General features: G+C 42.3%; 2 protein-coding genes across 2 annotated transcripts in view; both read left to right on the top strand.

The window, feature by feature from the left end:
- LOC113175944 (multidrug and toxin extrusion protein 1-like) overlaps nucleotides 1–15,778 on the top strand; it is a 38,301-nt gene extending 22,523 nt beyond the window's left edge. The window contains exons 13-17 of the mRNA XM_026380328.2: nucleotides 3,343–3,412; nucleotides 3,663–3,795; nucleotides 9,694–9,788; nucleotides 10,599–10,677; nucleotides 14,965–15,778. Coding sequence (XP_026236113.2) covers nucleotides 3,343–3,412; nucleotides 3,663–3,795; nucleotides 9,694–9,788; nucleotides 10,599–10,677; nucleotides 14,965–15,191 — 604 coding nt within the window. The 3' untranslated portion in view covers nucleotides 15,192–15,778. The remainder of the gene's footprint in view (nucleotides 1–3,342; nucleotides 3,413–3,662; nucleotides 3,796–9,693; nucleotides 9,789–10,598; nucleotides 10,678–14,964) is intronic.
- A 1,607-nt stretch (nucleotides 15,779–17,385) lies between these two features.
- The window catches only part of LOC113175940 (multidrug and toxin extrusion protein 2-like), a 50,868-nt gene continuing 47,276 nt past the window's right edge, over nucleotides 17,386–20,977 (top strand). Inside the window, exons 1-2 of the mRNA XM_026380321.2 lie at nucleotides 17,386–17,544; nucleotides 17,723–17,824. Coding sequence (XP_026236106.1) covers nucleotides 17,386–17,544; nucleotides 17,723–17,824 — 261 coding nt within the window. The remainder of the gene's footprint in view (nucleotides 17,545–17,722; nucleotides 17,825–20,977) is intronic.

The following is a 20,977-nucleotide window of genomic DNA, read 5'->3' as shown; positions in this document are numbered from 1 at the left end:
CAGCAGAGCCCCATGCACCACCTAGGCCCTGCTTCTCTTGATTGCATTCTTTTCTCATACTGTTGTCTTTATCATGGCCCTAGGAGCCATAGGAGTAATAGGCTATACTGCACACACACACACACACACACACACACACACTATTTAACCAAGGTGTGTAGTAGGGTTCACCATCAGGTTTGCGTAAATTTGTTCATTCTGAGATGTTCGCACAATGGCGACATCAGCTAACAATGGTGTTTCTCAGAATGTGTTGCTGTCACTACGGAGCCAAGAAGCAACTGAAATGAGCAAAATCATTGATATAAATGAAGCAGGGCCTGTTTAACCTCAGGAGAGAGAGAAGGAGAAAGTCCCTCTACACAGTAAGAGAGGAGTGAATTACTGCAAATCATCATCTTTTTTAAAAAAAAAAAAATCCATGAGAGAAATCAGTTTGCACGTTTTTATTTTTGCAAGAGAATTTTTAAGAACTGGAAGAAATAGACAATTCTCTAAGAAAATAATTGATCAAAATTTACTCAAGAAGAGCAGGGGTTGTGGCTCAGTAGTAGAGCACTTGCCTAGCATGTGTGAGGCACTGGGTTCGATTTTCAGCACCACAAATAAAATAAAATAAAGGTTCATCAACAACTAGAAAAATATAGACATTAAAAAATTACCCCAAAAAGGGATTGAAAAATCTAAACATGGTGATTTCCTTATGAGAAATAAGAGACAGTAACTTAAAATGCCAAAAAAGCATTAGTTCCAGAGGGTCCCAAAGGAGAATTTTATCCAGTCTTTAAAATGTAGATAAAATTCCAGTCATGTTTAAACTATTCCTCAGCACAGAAAAATGGAATTTCAGCATTCTGTTTATGAAGCAAACATAAAAGTGGCTCCAGAATCTGACAAAATTTGCACATTAAAAAAAAGAAAATTAAACCATTCTCACTTATTAATATGGATTTAAAAATTCAAAATAAAGAGCCAGGGGTGTGCTCCTTGGGTGTGCCCAGCATGCAAGCTTAGGCTGCACAGCACCCTGGATTCAATCCCCAGCACCCAAAAGGAAGAGAAATAAAAATCCAAAATAAAGTATTAGTAGGCAAGAATTGAACAACACAGTGAAAATAATATATTTTTGGTAGAATAGGAAAGGTGAAGATGAGAGGTGGAAACGGCAAGATGCAGATCATGTACAGAATGCTTTTTGTGAAGTGATAGTGTACAGAAATTAAGAATATCCATTTGTATTTGCTTATATTTTCATTAAAACTGGACAAATACACAAAGTAGAAATAATTGTTACCTGGAGGACAGGGTAGTAATGGGGTGGATTGGAAGACTGTGGCCATAAGGCTTCTCACTCTCCTTTTCCTGTTGTTTGATTTCTTTAATCATCTGCAAATTTTCCCTATTCAGACATTAAATTTTAGTAAATGAACTATGTTCCTGTCCTTTCTGAAGAAGCGATTATCCTGGGCTGGGGATGTGGCTCAAGCGGTAGCGTGCTCGCCTGGCATGTGTGCAGCCCTGGTTCGATCCTCAGTACCACATACCAACAAAGATGTTGTGTCCGCCGAGAACTAAAAAATAAATATTAAAAAATTCTCTCTCTCTCACTCTCTCTTTAAAAAAAAAAGAAGTGATTATTTTGTTCAGTGCTAGATTCCACATTTATTCATTCATTTAACAAATATTTATTGTCATGCAATAATATGGGCTTATTTGTGACCAGTCCACTGAAGGGTATGATGGATTTCTTCCCTCCCTAGGTCAGTGATAGAATTTTTCTTGCTTCCTGTCACATGTGGGCTTTTAAATCTGTCTCTCTAGGGGGCACGGTGGCACATGCCTGTCATTCCAGTGACTCAGGAGAATCACAAGTCCGGGACCAGTCTCAACAACTTAGCTGAGGCAATGTATCAAAAAAAAAAAAAATTAAATAAAAAGGGATGTAACTCAGTGGTAAAGAGCACTTGAGTTAGATCCCAAGTGACTCCTCCTTCCCTTGGAAGGTGGGGGGGAATCATCTATTCTAGCATTAGAAATTAAAGCCCCTTTGTAGGATCTAAGGATAATTCTGCAGAATGTATCTAAGGCTGTAAAACTTACTAAACTTGGTTCCATAGAAAGCACTTTTTTGTTCATTTTTTGGTGATGCTGGGGATCAAACTCATAGCCTCACACATGCTGGGTAGGTGCTGTACCACTGAACTATACCTTCAGCTCCGATAGAGAGCACCTTAACTCTGTAATGCTTTATCCACTGTGGGATTGAACCTAGAAGTGTTCTGCCTCTGAGACCCATCTTCAGCATCCACTTTTAAATTTTTAAATTTTATTTATTTACTTTTAAAATTTATTTTGGTGCTGGGGGACCAAAATTCAGGGGTGGGGGCTTTACTACTGAGTTACTACTGAGCCCTTTTTACTTTTTATTTTGAGACAAGATCTTGCTAAGTTGCGTAGAGCCTCACTATATAGCTGAAGCTGGCCTCGAACTTGTAATCCTCCTACCTGAGAGCCCACCAAGTCACTAGGATTACGGTTGTGCACCAACATACTCAGTTTTTTCTTTCTTTCTTTCTTTATATATATATTTACATTTTTAAAATACCTTTATTTTTATGTGGGTTGAGGATCGAACCCAGGGCCTCAAATGTGCTAGACAAGCACTCTACCGCTGGGCCACAGCCCCAACCACTTTCTTTTCTTATTCTTTTTATTTTTTTGCATTAGGGGTTTGCTAAGTTGCCCAGGCTGGCTTTGAACTTAGGATCCTTCTGCCTCAGCCTCCTGAGTAGCTGGGAACACAGGGGTGCACCATAGTGCCTGGTCTAAGGAATCATTTTAGAAGGATGACGGTAAAATGTAAGCTTTAGTTTTTGCAGGCAGTGGAGTACCAAGTCATTGAATTGGTTTATGTGATCAACTACATTCAATTACATTTGCCTGCTTTTATTTAGCAATTATATATATAAATAGAATTTTCCCCCTAAAAATTATAAGATAGAGTTTCCCTCTAAAAATTATAAGATAGAGCTGGGGATATAGCTTAGTGGTAAAACACTTGCCCAGCATGTGCAAGATCCTGAGTTGGATCTCCAGCATTGGGGAAAAAAAAGTCATGTCCTACAACATGCAGTTTGCTTCTTCTTTGGGCCAAGCACCTGTAGCATTGTCCCTGCATAGAAGCTATTGGCTGGAATGCATGGGCCATGTCTGCAAGACAAAGGTTGAACTGTGCTGCTGAACTGAGACAGGAGCAAAGTCCCACCACCTGGAAACTGCGTAGTTCTCCTTTCCCACATATTTGTGTTCCACTAATCACCATGTGCTTTATTTTCTGAACAGAGACATCGTTGCTCTGGTGGCTCAGGTGGTTCCAATTTATGCTGTGTCCCACCTCTTTGAAGGACTTGCTGTGAGTGTTGTGCCCTTAAGAACTTTCATGATCTACATTATGTGTTTCTTCTGATGATGGTAAATTTCAACTGAGAAGAGGAGTTAGGGTAGGAAGTACTATTGTCATGGTTCCTTCTGCAGGATATTGTCACACGTTCATGGATTTTTAAGTCTGAGTGGCATGAAATATCTGGTCCATGCTTGGGAGGTGGGGAGTCTTTCAAAAGCACCAGTAGTGTTCACACTGATGAGATGTTACCTGCCCACAGTGTACGAGTGGTGGCGTTCTGCGGGGAACTGGAAGTCAGAAGGTGGGAGCCATTGTTAACGCCATTGGGTATTACGTGATTGGTCTCCCCATTGGGATCTCACTGATGTTTGTGGCCAAGCTTGGAGTGATTGGTAAGCTTTATTTCAAAAATAATAATTGGGAATATACTGGTAATCAATAAATGATTATATCAAAACTTGAAGGTTGTCTTTGGGTGAAGTGTAACTGATTTAAATATGGTTTGTTTTAATCCATCAGATCTGGGCAGGCAGAGCAGTTACCGACCAGGAAATGACCCTCAGAGAACACTGAAATTTGACTCTGGAATTCTGGAGTTTTCCACTTCAGTTCTACCCTTGGTTAGAGAAAGCAGGGCTGGACACACAGTAGCCTCCAGCTCCAGCCCCAGCCCCAGCCCCAGCCTCAGCCAGGAGCCCAAGGCTGCCTGGTCATGCCCCTCTTGCCCATGCAGGTGATGGTCCCCATTGCCATACCCAGCACAACAAAATGTCCTTTCTACTCCTCTCCCTGATTTACCCGTCCAGTTTTCACTTCTTCAGAGGAGTGACAGCAAGGACCACCGAAGAAGCATTTGGAAATGTCCCTTTTGTAGATCTGTTCTGTTCTTTTAGTGATAGCCCTTTGCCTCGGCAAGACCCTGACAGTGAGACTGCAATAGGAAGGTCATCCTCCTGTGGCCATCCTGGAGAGATTGGGGTGAAGTGGGAAAGTGGCCGGTCAGCAACATGGCACCTGGACCCAGTAGGACATAGAATAGCACCCTTCTGTGCTCACCAAGGGGCATGGCAACTGGCCAGTGCTCTCCTTATCATCCTTACCTTCTTCTGTAGCCCCTGCCTCCCACCTGCCATAATCTTTGGTATATCTTATCCATATCTTGTAGGTATTCCCATAGGGTATGGGAGGGGAAATCAATGTGGACAGTGCAGAAGGAAGGTGGGGCAAGACATCTCTTTATCCCTTGTTTTAGTTAGCTTTTTTTTGTTACTGTGACCAAAAGACCTGACAAGAACAATTAAAGGAGGAAAAGCTTATTTGGGAGTTTTTTACAGTTTCAGAGGTCTCGGTGTATAGACGGCCAGCTCCATTGCTCTGAGCCACAGGTGAGGTAGAACATCATGATAGAATGGTGTGGTAGAGGGAAGCAGTTCAGGGCATGATATCAGGAAACAGAGACAAAACTCCACTTAACAAGGGCAAAATATAAACCTCAAAGGCACACACCCAGTGATCCACCTCCTCTAGCCACACCCTACTTGCCTATGGTTACCGCCCAGTTAATCCATTCAAGTGGATTAATGCATTGATAGGGCTAAGGCTTTTTTAACCCAATCAGTTCACCTCTGAAAGTTCTTGTTTTGTCTCACATATGAGCTTTTGGGGGATACCTCCTATCTAAACCATAATATCCTCTTACTGAATTTGGAGGAAAGAACTGAATCCACATGATCTGAAATTACCAGAGCTATTTTTTTTTTAAGTAGGGAAATATGTGACTGCCTAGCTTTGGTTTCTAAAATAATAATTGGGAATGCATTGGCAGTGAATACATGATGATATTAAAACCTGAACATTGTCTTTGGTGTGAAGTGATAACTGAATTAAGCATGGTTTGTTTTAATCTATTAGTATTTGGCGGGCTCAGAGGTGGTGAGAAGTCATCCGATACCCACAGAGAACTTCCAGACCAACATGCTTCATTGTGTTGCACATTTTTCTCAAGTTCAATAATGTTTTAATTAAAAATACAGAAGATGGTCAAAGAATGGAATTTTCAGAACTCATTGGTGCAGAAAATTATTTAGCTGAGTTTCTGGCATTATTCAGGCTTTGACTTCACTGATGAAAATGTTAATGGAAATTAAACAGAGGAACCTTTTTTTTACTGATATATTTTATTTAACAAAATCTATCTAAAATATTATCATTGGAACATTCAATAAGTATAAAATACTAAAGATAACATATTCTTTTTTATATTGTATCATTTTATAAAAATTATTTTAATTGAAAAAGCATACATGTCTGTATGAAAATGCTACAAATAAAACCATTATTTTGTACAATTAATATGCACTAATTATAATTTTAAAAATGAATCACAATTGTATACATATGTGGGGCACCATGTGGTATTTTCGTGTGCATACAATGTGGAATGATTAGATCAAGGTAATTAACATACCTGTCATCTTGCTTATTTTTCATGATGAGACATCTGAAATTCACTCATATGCAGTATGGTATGATTGACTATAGTCATCCTGCTGTGCAGTAGATCTCAAAACTCATTCTTCTTGTCTATCTACAACATTGTGTCCTTTTGTGTTTCTTGGGATCAAATCCAGGGCTTCATGCATACTAGGCAAACACTTTACCACAGAGCCACACACTTTGGCCCAAGAAACCTTGTACCCTTTGACCAACAATTCCCCATACTCTCCCACCCCATCCCCCCGGGTCACCCCAGCCTCTGGTAACCATCATTCTACTCTCTACTTCTTTCAGTTCAACTTTTCTGGAAGAAGAATTTACTTTAAAATATAGATCCCTCTATATCCTAAGGGATGTACTTGTCCCACTTCATTCATTTAGTAAAAGCATACCTACTGTGTGCAAAGTAGAGGGATTTGAGAATTTCTGAAGGAAATGTTGGGGGCTCTAGGACACTGTGAAAGGACTGTAGTCAATTCTTCCCACCTACCATTTAGATGGAAGTATAGCATGAATTGGTTCGGAATGTCATATTGCTCCCAGTAGGGTGCGCAGTGTAACTGTACAAAATGCCCAGATGAATCTCAAAATGCTACAGATTCTCCTGAGCAACGTATCACATTGTAACAGCCTCAGAATTCCCTTGGAATTCCTAATTCCTGCCCAGGATATTCTAATAATTATCCTGTTTGGCTGGGTGCAGTGGTGCACACCTGTAATCTCAGGGGTGAGGGAGGCTGAGGTAGGAGGATTGTGAGTTCAAAGCCAGCCTCAGCAACTTAGCAAGATCCTATCTCATTAAAAAAAAAAAAAAGGCTGGGGATGTGGCTCAGTGGTTAAGTGGGTTCAATCCCTGGTACCAAAAAAAAAAACCAAAACAAAACCAAAATCCTGTGTGGGGTTCCTAGTTGAGTCAAACAGAAATAGTTTAATATGTATTGTGAAATTACGAGAAATCAAGTTCATAATTTTCAAATTATGACTGGAGCTAGCTAGTTATTTTCTTTTGAAGATAAGGTGAACTTGTAATTTCTGTGTCCTAGGAACTCTGGATTTGGAAGAGGAAGGAGGGGCTTGCTTTTACTAATCCATTATAGGACTAGCAGGTGGTCACTAAGTTCACTATTGTGAATGAAGATAAATGTGATGGGAAGGTGATTGGTGAAGAGGAGTAGAGGAGCTGTAAACCTTGCATGGAGTCTCCCCTCCAGAACCTGGGAACCCAGACTAGCCCCCTTAATCATTACATGGATATGAACAGCCGTGGAAATAAACCAAGAACAAGCAAAAGAGAAAAGCAAAGGTTTTGTGTTCTGAGCCTGTCACCCAGGGAAGTCAGCCACTGGTAGTGGGAGAGCTTTATAGTGGGTAAGAAGGATGGTTCAGGTGGCCCTGATTGGAGGCTCAGGCCTGGGGGAGCTAGAGGTGGCTGACTAGACGTGGGGCCACTACATGATTGGCTAGGGGTATATATTTGTCTGAAGGTGGAAGTGGGGACCCAAATTAGGGAAGCTGTCAGTTATGAGCCAAGCCTGGCCATTTGGCATTGATTGTTGTAGAAGTTATGGTTTGGCTTTCTGATTTGTCACTAGAAATGCCAAAGTCGCTTCCAGCAAGTCTGGTTTCTAGCAGGCTGCCTTCCTGGGTTGCTTATTGTGGTTAAAAGTTTGGTTTCCTGGGCTGGTTGCTGCATGTGGGTCAGAGTTCTGTTTTTACGTTCAGTCTGGCAATCGTCTGTCTGTACATTCATCCTCCCATGGACCACCTTAGAGCTTTTGATTCTATCATTAGTTCATTACTGATAAAGCCTCTCATTATTTGCATCTCCTCAATGCCTTATATAGGGTTTTAAATTTATTTATTCATTCATTTATTTATTTGATAGCAGAGATTGAACCCAGGAGTGTACTACCTCTGAGATACGACCCAAAAATGTTTATTTTTACAAAAATGTTTATTTTGAGATAGCGTATTGCTAAGTTGCTCAGTCTGGTCTCAAACTGGCCATCCTCCTGCCTCAGCCTCCTGAGCAGCTAGAATTACAGATGTATGCTACTGTGCCTGGCCTTGTGTGGGTTCATTAGGTAGAATCTGTATAATAATTTGAGATCTAACAGGCTTTCTCTATCATTCATTTGCACTCAACTTCTCCTCTTTGTTTCTAATCATCTCTGGGTGCATAACCCTTCCCTGCAAGCTTCCAGAAAAATCTGTAGAGGTCAAGTAGGAAACTCTGGGGTAGAGAATATCATTGCTTTTTAATGAGTAGTAAATTTTGCTATGAAAATCATTTTATTTTTTAACTGTTAAAATGTTTTAATATCAATGTAAAATGGGATCCAGGTGTTACAAGCATCCTTTTGAACACAAACATTGATTTCTAAAATGGTTTCTCAGCTGGGGGTGTAACTCAGTGGTAGAACATATGTTTAGCATGCACAGGGCTCTGGACTCAATCCCCAGCATGTCCCCCCACCACACCATAAAAAGCTTTCTTTCCCTTTCAGAAGCCTAAATACTGAGGTATAGTCAGGGATCCCCCATGGAAAGTAGCATCCCTTAAGGTTAAGTGGTAAAAACTTTGAGAGGGGAGGGGATGAGATAATCAGAGCCCCACAGGAACAAATGAATTCCAGGGACTAACTCATGGCTTGTTAGCTATTAAGAGCACAGTATGTCCCTTTCCCTCCCCACTCACTCTCAAACCGTCTTATAGGTCTCCAAAAACCAGATGCATCACTAAAGTCAGGATACCTTTGCCATGACTCTCTAAGAACAAATAACAAAGAGGACAAAACTGTTGAGGCGTCATTGAAATAGCAAATTCCAAGGACCCTGAACTTGTTACTTGCATGATTTATGTTTTTCTCCATCTGCATGTGTTTTCTCCACAGTTCTAGCAATTCATCCTTATCACAAGGCGGAGGTGATTATATAAGGAAAGATGTAACATTTGCTCCAGACTGAAGGGCCCCTCCCTCAAGGTTGAAGGACCCCCCCCCACACACACACACAAAAAAAAATACCTTAGAAAATATGCCCAAAGCCAATTAAAATTCCTAGACTGTAGCCTACCCTTGCCATTTTTGCACAGGAATAAAAACTTAGCTCCCTTTGTTTGAAGAGTTAGCTTGACAGTCTCTGGTTTAGTGCTGGGTCTCCCTTCTGCTGGAGCAAGAAATCCCAATAGTCTTGTTCCTGTTGCCGTTGATCCTTCCTTGGATTCATCTGGTGGAGCACAAGAACCACCAGGACTAATACTATGAACAAATAATTCTTAGGTTTTTCTTACATTTTTTTCCTTTTTAATACATCTCCAGGTGACCAACATGCAAACTAACTAATATCCAAAATCAAAGGCCTCTAGAAGCAGCCAAATTAAAAATGAAGTATTTTAATTCACTAATTGACCATGATGATTTCTGCTTTTTTTTTTTTTTTTTAATGTTCATCTCTTTTGAGGAACATAGGGCAGAAGGAGTTTTGTCCTGGGAAATTTAATTTTCTTGTCACTGGCACTATTATTGATATCCAGTCATTACAATAAAAATGGCCAGCGATAACCTCTGAACCTTTGCTGTGACAATCACAGAATGTGGTCTCAGGGGGTGCTGGCCATCTGGAAACCCAAGAAGAGAGCAGGTAGAGCCCCACGGTCCACTATGGACCCCATCTCAGCCATGGATGCAGATTCCCAGCTTGGTCTGCAGAAGTAACAGGAGATATATATATCCTCTCTGGTGTGGCCATTTTCCACTGAGCTAACCACCTCTGTTAAATGTTTCCACATCCAGGTCTGTGGGCAGGGATCATCATCTGTACTGTCGCTCAAGCTGTGTGCTTTATAGTCTTTATTGCTCGGCTCAACTGGAAACAAGCCTGTCAACAGGTAACTATGCTCATGGATGTCCCAGCAAAAGTCCCTTCCCTAGGGGCTGGAGATGTGGCTCAAGTGGTAGCGTGCTCGCCTAGCATGCGTGAGGCACTGGGTTCGATTCTCAGCAAAAAAAAAAAAAACAAAAAAAAACACAAAATAACGATATTGTGTCCATCTAAAAAACTAAAAAATTTTAAAAAAAGTTTCTTCCCTAGAAAACAAGCAGGATCTGATGGGGTGCTCACTCTTTTGCTTTGGGAGGTTCTTTTCTCTTTGATGCTATTTTTAGGTTTTAACTGGATTTTCAGATGCGAAGGACTCCATGACCCTGGCTTTATCTGTTTTCTCCTTGTGGAGTCAAAGAATAGAAACATACAAGCCTCCTTTTATTTATTTATTTATTTATTTATTTTTATATCTCCTTTAGCATCTCACCTTTGGTCAATTTCAGGATAGAATTGGAAACTTGAGAGAAAGCATCAAAGTTCATCCTAACCCTGTTTACTGTTTTCTCAAAATATTTTGCTAAGATCCTGTGGGCCTCCTTCTCTCCACCTTTCCAGGGTCAATGTGAGGTCTGGAAATAGGAGGTTAAAAAAAGGAGATGAAGTAAGAAGGCAGGTTCTAAGTGATCTTAGTCCTTCATCTTACCCTGCACCGTGTCCCTCTCACTGATTCCATTTCAGTTCTTATGAAAGCGGATTCTATAGCCGTGACCTAGAGAAGATTCAACTTTATATGTCCATTGAGAAACAGGGCTTGGCTTTTCCTAAACTGGGTATCAAACCTACACTATGTGAACTCTGAATTTCATTTTTCTAGGCTCAAGTACATGCCAATTTGAAGGTCAATGTGGCCCCAGATGAGAATTCTGCTGTCCCTCAAGATCCAGTTTACCCAGGTATGATATAATGCTGTCAGCTCTTAGGCCTGTCTAGGTAGGACTGGAGGGGTCATTTGCTCAATTTACTGCTTTGTATTGATATAGGGTACTGATGTTTCAGAAATAAATGATAGAGTCAGTTAATGCCCACTTTGGGGTAAATTAAAGTTTGTTGGCTTCAATTCCATACATTAACATACGGCTATAGTGATTAAAGGGCCCTTAGTTGCTAATTTGTGGTATTTCTGCAACCATTCTATAGGCATTTTTTCTCTTTTAAAATATGTTTTTAATTGACATAATAATTGTACATATTTGTGGGTCACAGCGTGACATCTCAATACATGTGTACAAATGTGTAATGATCAGTTTGGGGTAATTGGCTTATCCATCACTTCAAACATTTATCATTTCTTTGTGTTTGAGCTACAGATATTTCTAATACTTAGAGATCCTCTGCATGGGTCATATCTTGGAAACTGACATTTGTGTTTATTTTAGTGAGGTTTCTAGTGTCTATTAGAGACACCTGCTTTAAGTAAGTTATTGTTTAGACAATTGCTTCTGATGAACATTCTACAAATGTATTTTTTTTCCTGTCATTTTTGTAATTCTTTTTTCTCTCTCTCTCTCTTTCTTGGTTTATTATATTCTGTTAACCATTTCTTTAATTCTTTTTTAAAATTTGTTTTAATTAGTTACACATGACAGTACAATGATCTTGACATACATTTGAATCAGATGGGGTATAATTTCTCATTTTTCTGAATGTATTTGCAGAATTACATTGGTCATGCAGTCACGTATATACCCACAGCAATAATAATGTCTATTTTATTCTGCAGTCCATCTTTGTAATTCTTCTACATTCCCAGTTTCTTAGGCAGGTAGTCATTTTAGTCCTTTGTTACTGTAAAGGAGGTAACAATGGTTTCCCTCTGCACACCTAGGTTCTACAGCTAGTCCAAGAATGGAATTGACACAGGGCAGATTAACAGGAGAAAAAATATATTTAATTACATTCACAGGCTTGGGAATCCCACAAAATGAGACTCAAAGAAGGGTCAGATGGGTATAGTTAATATCGCTTCCTGAACAATAGAAAGGAGTAGGGGTGTGAGGCTTCTGGGGGGTTGGCTACACAAGAGAAGGTGAGAGGAATAAATGCATGATCAATAAAGATGGTCTTCTTATGTAGAAAGTTTCTCAGATGATAAAAGTTGTTCAGGAGCAGCCCTCTTCCTGATATAGACACTTTTACTAATGTAAGTTTTCTTTTTTTTTTCTAGTTTCTTTTCTTTTTTATTCTAATTTGTTATGTATGACAGCAGAATTCATTACGGTTCATATCATACATATAGAGCACAATTTTTCATATCTCTGGTTGTATGCAAAGTATATTCACACCATTCGTGTCCTCATGCAGCTACTTAGGGTAATGGTGTCCATCTCATTCCACCATCTTTCCTACCCCCATGCCTCCTCCCTTCCCTCCCTCCTCTTTGCCCTATCAAGAGTTCGTCTAATATAAGAGGAAAGGAGGGGTAAGACAAGATAATTCAAATGGAAGAAGTGATTTACAGTAGAAGGGGTAGAGAGAGAAAAGGGGAGGGGAGGGGAGGGGAGGGGAGGGGGGATAGTAGAGAATAATATAGACAGCAGAATACATCAGACACTAGAAAGGCAATATGTCAATCAATGGAAGGGTAACTGATGTGATGCAGCAATCTGTATACGGGATAAAATTGGGAGTTCATAACTCATTTGAATCAAACTGTGAAATATGATGTATGAGGAACTATGTAATGTTTTGAACGACCAACAATAAAAAAAAATAGATAAATAAAAAAAAAAAAAAGAGTTCATCTAATCCTCCCTTCTTTTATTAAAGGATAGCTTTTCAGAGGTACTCCCCTTCTGCAGTTTAAAATAGCTTGAAACATGGGGTGGCATATTCTGGTCTTCTACAGTCACATTTTGGGGGTGGTATGTCCTGAGCTCCAACACTCCTTTATAATTTAACCCTTTGGACTTTCTGATGGCTAAATGTCTGCCAGGGATCCGTTCTGGTTTTTGGTTTCTTTTTCCTCAGTTCTCATGCATATTGTCTAGTCTGTGTGTCTGCTTATCTTTGATTATGTCACAGACTTTATATTTGGACATTGTTTTAGAAGTCATTTGAGGTCTAAAACTGTTACCGGGGCTCAGGTCTGGATGCTCACCACTCAAAAGCCAATACTCAGGAGATAAGAGTTGACTGGAAGGAAATCAGTTTTATTCAAGGGCTGGCATCCTGGAAGATGGAGAGAGTGATGGTCTTCCAAGCTTCACCTTGGGGAACTTGAGTGCAAAGGAGAAGCAGGGCAAGAAGGTTCTGTGCTGAGTGGGGTCTTTCTCACCCAGGCCTGTGTCTTCTTTTGCCTTGTCTCTGGCAGGAACATCACAATGTACCTCAACATACTGAGGTTAGTTCCTATAGTTCTTTATCCAAACGTATTACTTTTCTTCAAGTTAAACCTCATGACAGAGTACATATTTGTGTTAGTTGATGGACAGAACTAAAGACTGAGGAGTGGTGGTGTTATACAATCTGATGTTATTTGAAGGTCACCAGATCTTCAGGGTTCCGGAAATCTAAATAAACATTATTGAGCAGGTAACATCTTACTTGTTTAGGTACAGCCTCTCTTCAGAATTCAGAATGCTAGGTACCTTGGCATAGGGAGGTAAAGTGACCCTGCAAAGGGCAAATAGAGGGCAAGGGCAACTTGAAAAGGAGCAGCCACTGTTAGAGTTTTCTAGCTCCAGATAGGATTTTGTTTTGCTTTTGTCTGAGGCTGGATTTCATAAGCAATCTAGGGCACTTTGACAGATTGAGGTTTCTGGACTACTCAGCTGAGAGGCAGCCAATGTGAGGCTGGCTGACTTCTGTTTTGTCCTTAATTGCAGCGCTTTGGTGAGGAGTTCAAGTCCAAGTACAGAGAGGCTTACCGCAGCCCACTGTTGCTCGGTATTGCTCAGCCTCTGAGCCACATGTTCCAGATGGAAAACTCACAGTGCAAAAGCAGCCCCAAAGACCAAGCGTGTGCCTCTGGGTTTACAGCCTTCTCATGATCTTGCCCCGGGATCTCTTCATTACACTGTTAGCTCTCTGATGCCTTCAAGATGATCTTCTTGTTTTATCCAGACTCTATAATTATCTTGAGAGTTGGTCTGAGTTTTCTACCATCAATGAAATCTTCCTCAAATTATAAAGTTGGGATCGTAATTGTACTTAACTTACACTATTATTGTCAGGGTCAAGTGAATGCTGAGAACTACCCGACACAGAGTAAGCATTTTGTAGATGTGAGCTGGTATTATTGTGTTCAAAATTATTTTCTTTCAGAACTCTGAGGGGATGTAACGTTCCAATACAGGGTGAGCATCCCTAATCTGAAATCTGAAACGCTTCTGGTTCCAATCATCTCAGAAAAGGAATATTCAACCTTCATCTATTTATGTTTATTTAAGAAGTTGGATGCCAGCCAGGCATGGAGGCACTGGCCTATAATCCCAGCTATTCAGAGGGCTGAGACAGGAGGATAACAAGTTCAAGGCCTACCTAGACAAGTTAGAAAGACCCTGTTTCAAAATAAAAAATAAAAGGGCTGGGAGGTGCAGCTCAGGACTTTCTTCACATGTGCAAAGCCTTGGGTTCAACTTCCTAGCACATTTTATGCAACCCTCAGTACTGCAAAAATAAAGAAATGAGTAAAAGATAAGTTGCATACCAGCCTTATGCTTGTGCCATTAGATTTTACTTTTCTCTTGGGACGTTTTTAGAATATTCTTATTCTGCAGCATCATGAGACTAAGTCAAAGTGTGAGTCCTTACCCTGGTACTTCGTGGGTCCTTAGATATGAAGATTCCCATCTTTAGTTCTGTGAACAGCCTCAATTTTTTCTCTTAGTTTATTTCTCCCTTCATTTGCTTTGCTCTCTTTTGAAATGCTTATTAGATGGGTATTGGAACCTTGAAAATTCCCCCAAACAAACAAAAAGACACCAACTTGAAGAACTGTTCATAGTCATTTAAAGGGGCAGCAGCTTCCATACCCTCCATCTTGTCCACACACACATAGGAACTTGCCTCTAAACATTCTTGCCCAGCAGCTAAAATATGATTTCTTTGATTTATTCTGGGTAGTAACTGCTTCCTGAATTAACTTTCTCCCAGCTATTACCACAGGTACACATCACCTTTTATACAAACAAAAAAGAAAAAAAAATCCCTTTGAAGCTAAGTTCCTTTTTCTCCCACAGTGGGTCCTGAAAACCATGGAGAAATTTTAATGAGAGATGCTGGAAAAAAAGATGAGACTCAGTTGGACCAGCAGATGCCCCAAGAACAACCTTCACCTGTCCATCCAAAGAACAATGATAAATTGTCTGTGCCACAGTTGGTTCTACGGCGAGGACTCCTGCTCGTGGGCGTCATTTTAATCTTGCTATTGGGGATTTTAGTGAGAGTATATGTCAGAATTCAGTGATGTGCCAAGAGAGAGATGGTCAGTCAGGTCAAGGGATACAGATGTTCCTCAACTTACAATGGGGCTACCTCCTGACAAACCCATTGTAAATTGAAACTGTCACAAGCTGGGGCTGGGGTTGCAGCTCAGTAATAGAACTCATGCTTAGCTTGAGGGTCTAGGTTCAATCCCCAACCCGATGTGTGTATAAGTTGAAAGTGCATTGAATCCACCTATCCTACCATTCAGTGTGAGTAACACAGCACACAGTGGCATGTGATGGTGGGGCTGTGGGAGCTGCAACTTGCTGCTACAGCCCGGCATCTCAGAGAGGATCATACTGCGTTATCTCGAACCTGGGAAAAGCTCCAAAGTACAGTTTCTACTGAATGTGTATCACTTTTGAAGCATCATAAATGGAACCAGTGTTAAGTCAGGGACTACCTGTACTTTTGAGCTTACATACAAATAATTCATAGGCTTAGCAGCAGCAGTTCATTTTCAGATCCTGTAATTTAGTTGTGACTGTGGATTTTAAGAATGGAGAATTCAAAGATATATTTTTCTAATGAAGCAGAGAGACTAAGAAGGTATACGGTTGATTTTGGTTCAAGGTGATGTCTGAAAGATGATGCTTGAGAAAAATTCACTGTCTTAACTAAGGACCACATGGTATACCATATTCACCTGACGCTTCCATGTTTCTTCTGCCCACTGTTTTCTAAGACACAACTCCATATAAAAAGTGCTTTAGGATTCTTACTGTGTGAATTATTTAATATATTTTACAGTACATCTTTCTTTGTGTCTTAGATTATTATTCAATGGCAGATGGCAAATTGTTAATCTTCAGTTGGGGGCCCAGATCTTGGGCACTGTGGGTGCATAATTGAGGCAAGTCTTTAGAGCTGTTAATTATAATTCCTAGGGCTAGGGTTGTGGCTCAGTGGTACAGCACTTGCCTCACATGTGTGAGGCCCTGGGTTCGAGTCTCAACACCCCACATATAAACAAATGAATAAAATAAGGTCCATCAACAACTAAATTTAAAAAAAAATTATAATTCCTAGTGGTGGTGGTGTCAAGAGGACAAAGTTTTAATAAAGGCCTTAGATTAAGTAGTAACCCTACTTCTTACAGCCTTCACAGTGTTAAGTACACATTGCTAATTCAGCAAACCTCTACATACTAAGTAAGGGCAGTGCTCGAATGGATACATGACTAGGCTTGGCCTGTGCCCTGAAAGAACAGATAATGAACAAAATCAGAAAAGTTCGCTACTGTTAATAAAAACCACCCAGCTGCTGATTTTTTTTCCCCCACTTTGCATTGCTGGGGATGAACCCAGGGTCTTGCACTTGCATGTGCTCTACCACATGGCTACACCCCCAGCCCTCCAACTTGCCTGCTTTGGTTGGAATTATCAAAAGGGATCTCTGCCTTCAGGACTTCATTCTTCCTGGGTCCCTAAATTGATCCTCAGTCTCCAGCCACCAAGGTGAAGAAGATGTGCAGTGTATGTGGCCTTCCAGGTGGAGCCTGGGGGCCTGAGGCATCCACAGGGCCCACCCTCCCCCAGCTCTTTATTAGGAAGCCCTCAACTCTCTCCTTGGGCCCCCCAACCTGATACCCCTGGAGCTCTAGAGGTGTCTCCCACCTCTGCCCTTTTCCTTGGCCCCAGAACAGGTTCCTCTAGCTGCAAGGTGCCATGGCTACACTGACTAGAAGCCACACTGGCCGCAGGTTCAGTACCTTGTCCCCGCAGAGCCGAGACACTGGGTGGAGGTGGATGAGGATGGGGGAATTCCTGAACATCCCTTCAGCTGCGGCCTGGAGAAAGGTGTCCCCCGAAAGTGTTCTGTGGGTGTGGAGGATGAGGGAATTACAAAGTCCACTCTCCCTCCACACACCTTTTGCATTCTGTCTTGACGCCTTATAGAAACTCATCATCCTTGAGCTGCCCTCCTGGGCAAGCACCCCCTCCCCCCAGGGTTCTGGGTGTTGACGGTTGGACTGGGCGCCCTGGGCGTGGTGGGGGGGGGGGGTTGGTTGCTGATCTCCGCTGCAGTGGGCCATCGGCCGGCTGGGCTGGGCTGGGCGGGGCGGGGCAGGGCAGGGCAGGGCCCTGCCGGGCGGTGTAGGTGTAGGGCCGGGCAACCTCGGCTTCGCGCGCTCGCATTCGGTGAGAGGGCTTGGAGCCCCATCCAGAGCCGGCATGGAGGTCCCCGCGGCCGCCACCGAGTCCCCCGCGGACCCAGCCCTCCCACCGCCCGGCGTCCTCTGGCGGCGCGGCTGCCTGCGGGGCTTGCGGGGCGCGTTGCCCTCGGACCTGCGGCGGGAGGCGGCAGAGCTGGCGGCGCTCGCTGGCCCCGTGGTGAGTGCGGCGGCCCCCCGCTGCGCCCGCCCGACGGCCCGCCGCAGCCGCAGTCGCTAGGCTTGGGCGCCCCTGGGGGCTGCTTTCGCGCGGTCCAGCGCGTTCCCACCTGGCTGCGCGAAGCCCGGGGACGGAGGGTGGGTGTAAAACTCCACTTTCATTTCTGTTCCCCGGGCAGTTCCTTGCACAGTTGATGATCTTTCTCATTAGCATCGTCAGTTCCATATTCTGCGGACATCTGGGCAAAGTCGAGCTGGATGCTGTTACACTTGCTGTCTCGGTGGGTGTTTACGACTTTTTATTTGAGCTGATAACAGCCAAGTCTCAGCATTTTTATTTATTTATTCCGTTTTATTTATTTATTTATTTATTTATTGGTGGTGCGGGGGTTGCGCACACTGGGCTGATGCTCTTCCACGGAGCTACTACTCCCCCCCCCCCAGCCCCAGCACCAAGCTTCAGAATTTAAATTGTGTCATGTCCTCCGTAGTGACTTTTTTTTTTAGAGGATCTGGGTCTTGCTTACAGATACTGTTACCTGATCTTTAGATTTGAAGTATATCGTGTCAGCTATGTAGACAAAGCTTTCTGAGCAGATCTCTAATTATAGAGGCACCAGGTCTTGTGAGGAATGTTAACAAGTAGATAAATTGGGCATATCTACTAAAATGAAAAGAACTGCATTCTTTTTTTTTTTTTAATTTATGAAATCAAACCAAAGCTATTTTCACAGTTCATTGGATCACACCAGCTCACCCCTGGGAAATGTGTTCCCTCCTCCCTGGCTTGAAATTACACCTCTTTAGATGTCTTCCTGGGTCTGTTAGTGAGAGTGGAAAACTGCTTCTCTTGTATTTAATCCAGGTTTTCAAAGAAGGTGAAGACCCATCCTTCCTTTTTTTCCCCCCTTCTGTCCTCCCTAGGAGATGGGAATGCACAGTGAGATTGTGGAGGGTCATAGAAGTTTCTCATTCGGTCTCATCGGAGGAACCCTGGCTATGTGGAATCACATTTCATTTACGGGATTTTTTTTTTACTGTATTTGGTGAACTGATCTGTTGTGCAAACATTTCTGCTTTCTTTGAAAGTTTAGATTGGCCCTTCAGAAAGTCAAGAAGGAAGATGGGTTTTTATATATGTCCCTTTGTCCTCTTCAGGAAAGATGAGCTTGGCCCCTGCATGGCACAGGGCAGCAGAGCCCTGGCCCACTCTGTGCTCCTGGTCACCCATGGGTTATGAATGTGGATTAATGGGGTGATGATCGGAGGCCAGGATTGAGGTCTGCTCTTTTCCTGTCTCTGCTTCCCAACCTGTACCCCCTCCAGAGCTCATTTCTGGGCAGTACATCCTACACTTTTCCCTGTTCATGATATCTCATGGCCATCAGTGATCTCAGCCCCTGAATGTTCTCTCTTCTCTCTGTTGGAAGTGTGACTTGACCTCCCTGCATCTATTTCCCTGTCTCCGGGACCTCCGGAGTCCTCTTTGGGTGCCCCTTTCTGCACATTTTCATCCCTCAGTGTGGACCACAGTAGGAACTTTCAACTTTACTTTTTCAGTCTCTTTTTAGCCCTTGGACTGTGTAGCCACCAAGTCTCCATGCCCATCCTCATGGAATTGTCCTTGCCAGGGTCCCTTCATCTTCTCTCATTCCTCTGGTTTCACCTGGCCCCCTGCCCTGCACACTTTGCCAAACAGGCAGCACTTGACCTCTCAACCTCCCATTTCACAACCCCCCCCCACTCCTTTTTGTCACCCCTCCCCTTCAAGACTCACCTTTCATTGTGTTCTGGAACCTTCCTTTCTCCTCCAACCTCTTAAGCTTTATATATTACCACCCCATTAGGATAAACCTATCAAGATCCTCTTTTTCAATAAATACATCCCTGTCCATCCATCTTCTTCTGACCCAGCCTGCTCTCTGACCTTTATTACCTATGTTCTTTGCCAGAAAGCTGACACTCTGTCTTCATTTCCTTCTTTCCCATTACAGTCCAGCCTCTGTTCTCCCACTTCTCCATTTAACTTGCTCTGACAGTTGTCAGTGACTCCTTCCCACCCCTTTGTCAGGACAGGGGACTCACCTTGTACTCTTCTCCCCTAGCCCCCCAGGAACCTGCCATCTGTATTTCATCCTGGTCCGCCTTCGCACATCTGTGACCTCTCTGATAGTTGCACTCTACTTCCTCTCCTCTCCCCTCTTCCTTCCTTTTTCAATGCCCCCTGTTTATTGGTGTCTCCCAAATTGGTACCTCCACCCTTGACTTGGGCTTCCAGCACAGCACTGCTTGCAGGATGGATTAACTGGAAGACACAGGGATTTCTGGAACACAAGAGAGTTTGAAGCTACTCCCTGGAGTTGCTAAGTACTGCCTTTCTTATTTTATTTTTTTATTGGTTGTTCAAAACATTACAATGCTCTTGACATATCATATTTCATACATTTGATTCAAGTGGGTTATGAACTCCCATTTTTACCCCGTATACAGATTGCAGATTCACATTGGTTACACATCCACGTTTATACATACGAGGGATAGGAAAGGCAGCAAAATACAACAGACACTAGTATGGAAGTATGCCTTTCTTATTTTTTAAAAAATTGTTTGTGGTCGTGGGGATGGAACTCAGGACCTCACACATGCTATGCAAATTCTCCCCCACTGAACTGCACCCCCTACACCCCCAGCACCCCTCTTTTATTTTTTATACCCTCAATTTGCATTACCTAGCAGGCCCTCCTAACTTTATTTCCATCACTCCTTAGAATTCCTGTCTTCCTTCTGTTTTACACTCCCCTCTTCTGGACCCTGCTCCATCCTTCCTACTCCCCTCCATCTGCCAGACTTTTGCTGACCTCCCAAGACTAGAGACCCTCTCTCATGTTCCCATACTCTGTGGCTGCTGGGTCTTGGTCCTGGATGCACTGTGCTGACTGTCTCTGACTCTGGTCTCTTTCTTGCTGATCCATCTGAGAACTTACATTCATTTTTGCTCAGCTTGGTTCCTCATACAGATTTGGTTTAACCAAATATTTCAGAGAAACACATAGCTCAGGTGTCCTGCCCTGAGAATTACTCTCATCTGGGCATCTCCTGCTTTGTCTTTTTTTCTTCTCACCTTCAATCCCATCCCTTTATGATTTCCATCTGTAACATGGTGAGGATTTAAAGCATTATTGTATATTTATATAGAGTTCTATGACTCCTGTTCTTTCATTTGTCTTATTAAAATTATTTAAAAATGTACATGGGGGAAAAACACTAAACTGAAATGTTGTAGGTAGTTGGTGAAAGTTTTCTTCTCTCTTTCTGTGTAACTCCAAATCCCACCCAATGATAAAGGAGATAGAAAAGATTTCCTAGTTTTTGATGTAAAAATAAAAAGAATAGACTAAATACAGATCTACAATTTTAGAGAAAGGTCTGAAGAT

This window comes from Urocitellus parryii, chromosome 7 (assembly GCF_045843805.1).
Source record: "Urocitellus parryii isolate mUroPar1 chromosome 7, mUroPar1.hap1, whole genome shotgun sequence".
Lineage (NCBI taxonomy): Eukaryota > Metazoa > Chordata > Mammalia > Rodentia > Sciuridae > Urocitellus > Urocitellus parryii.
The sequence above is the reverse complement of the archived record's forward strand: the minus strand, read 5'-3'. Positions and strand labels throughout refer to the sequence as shown.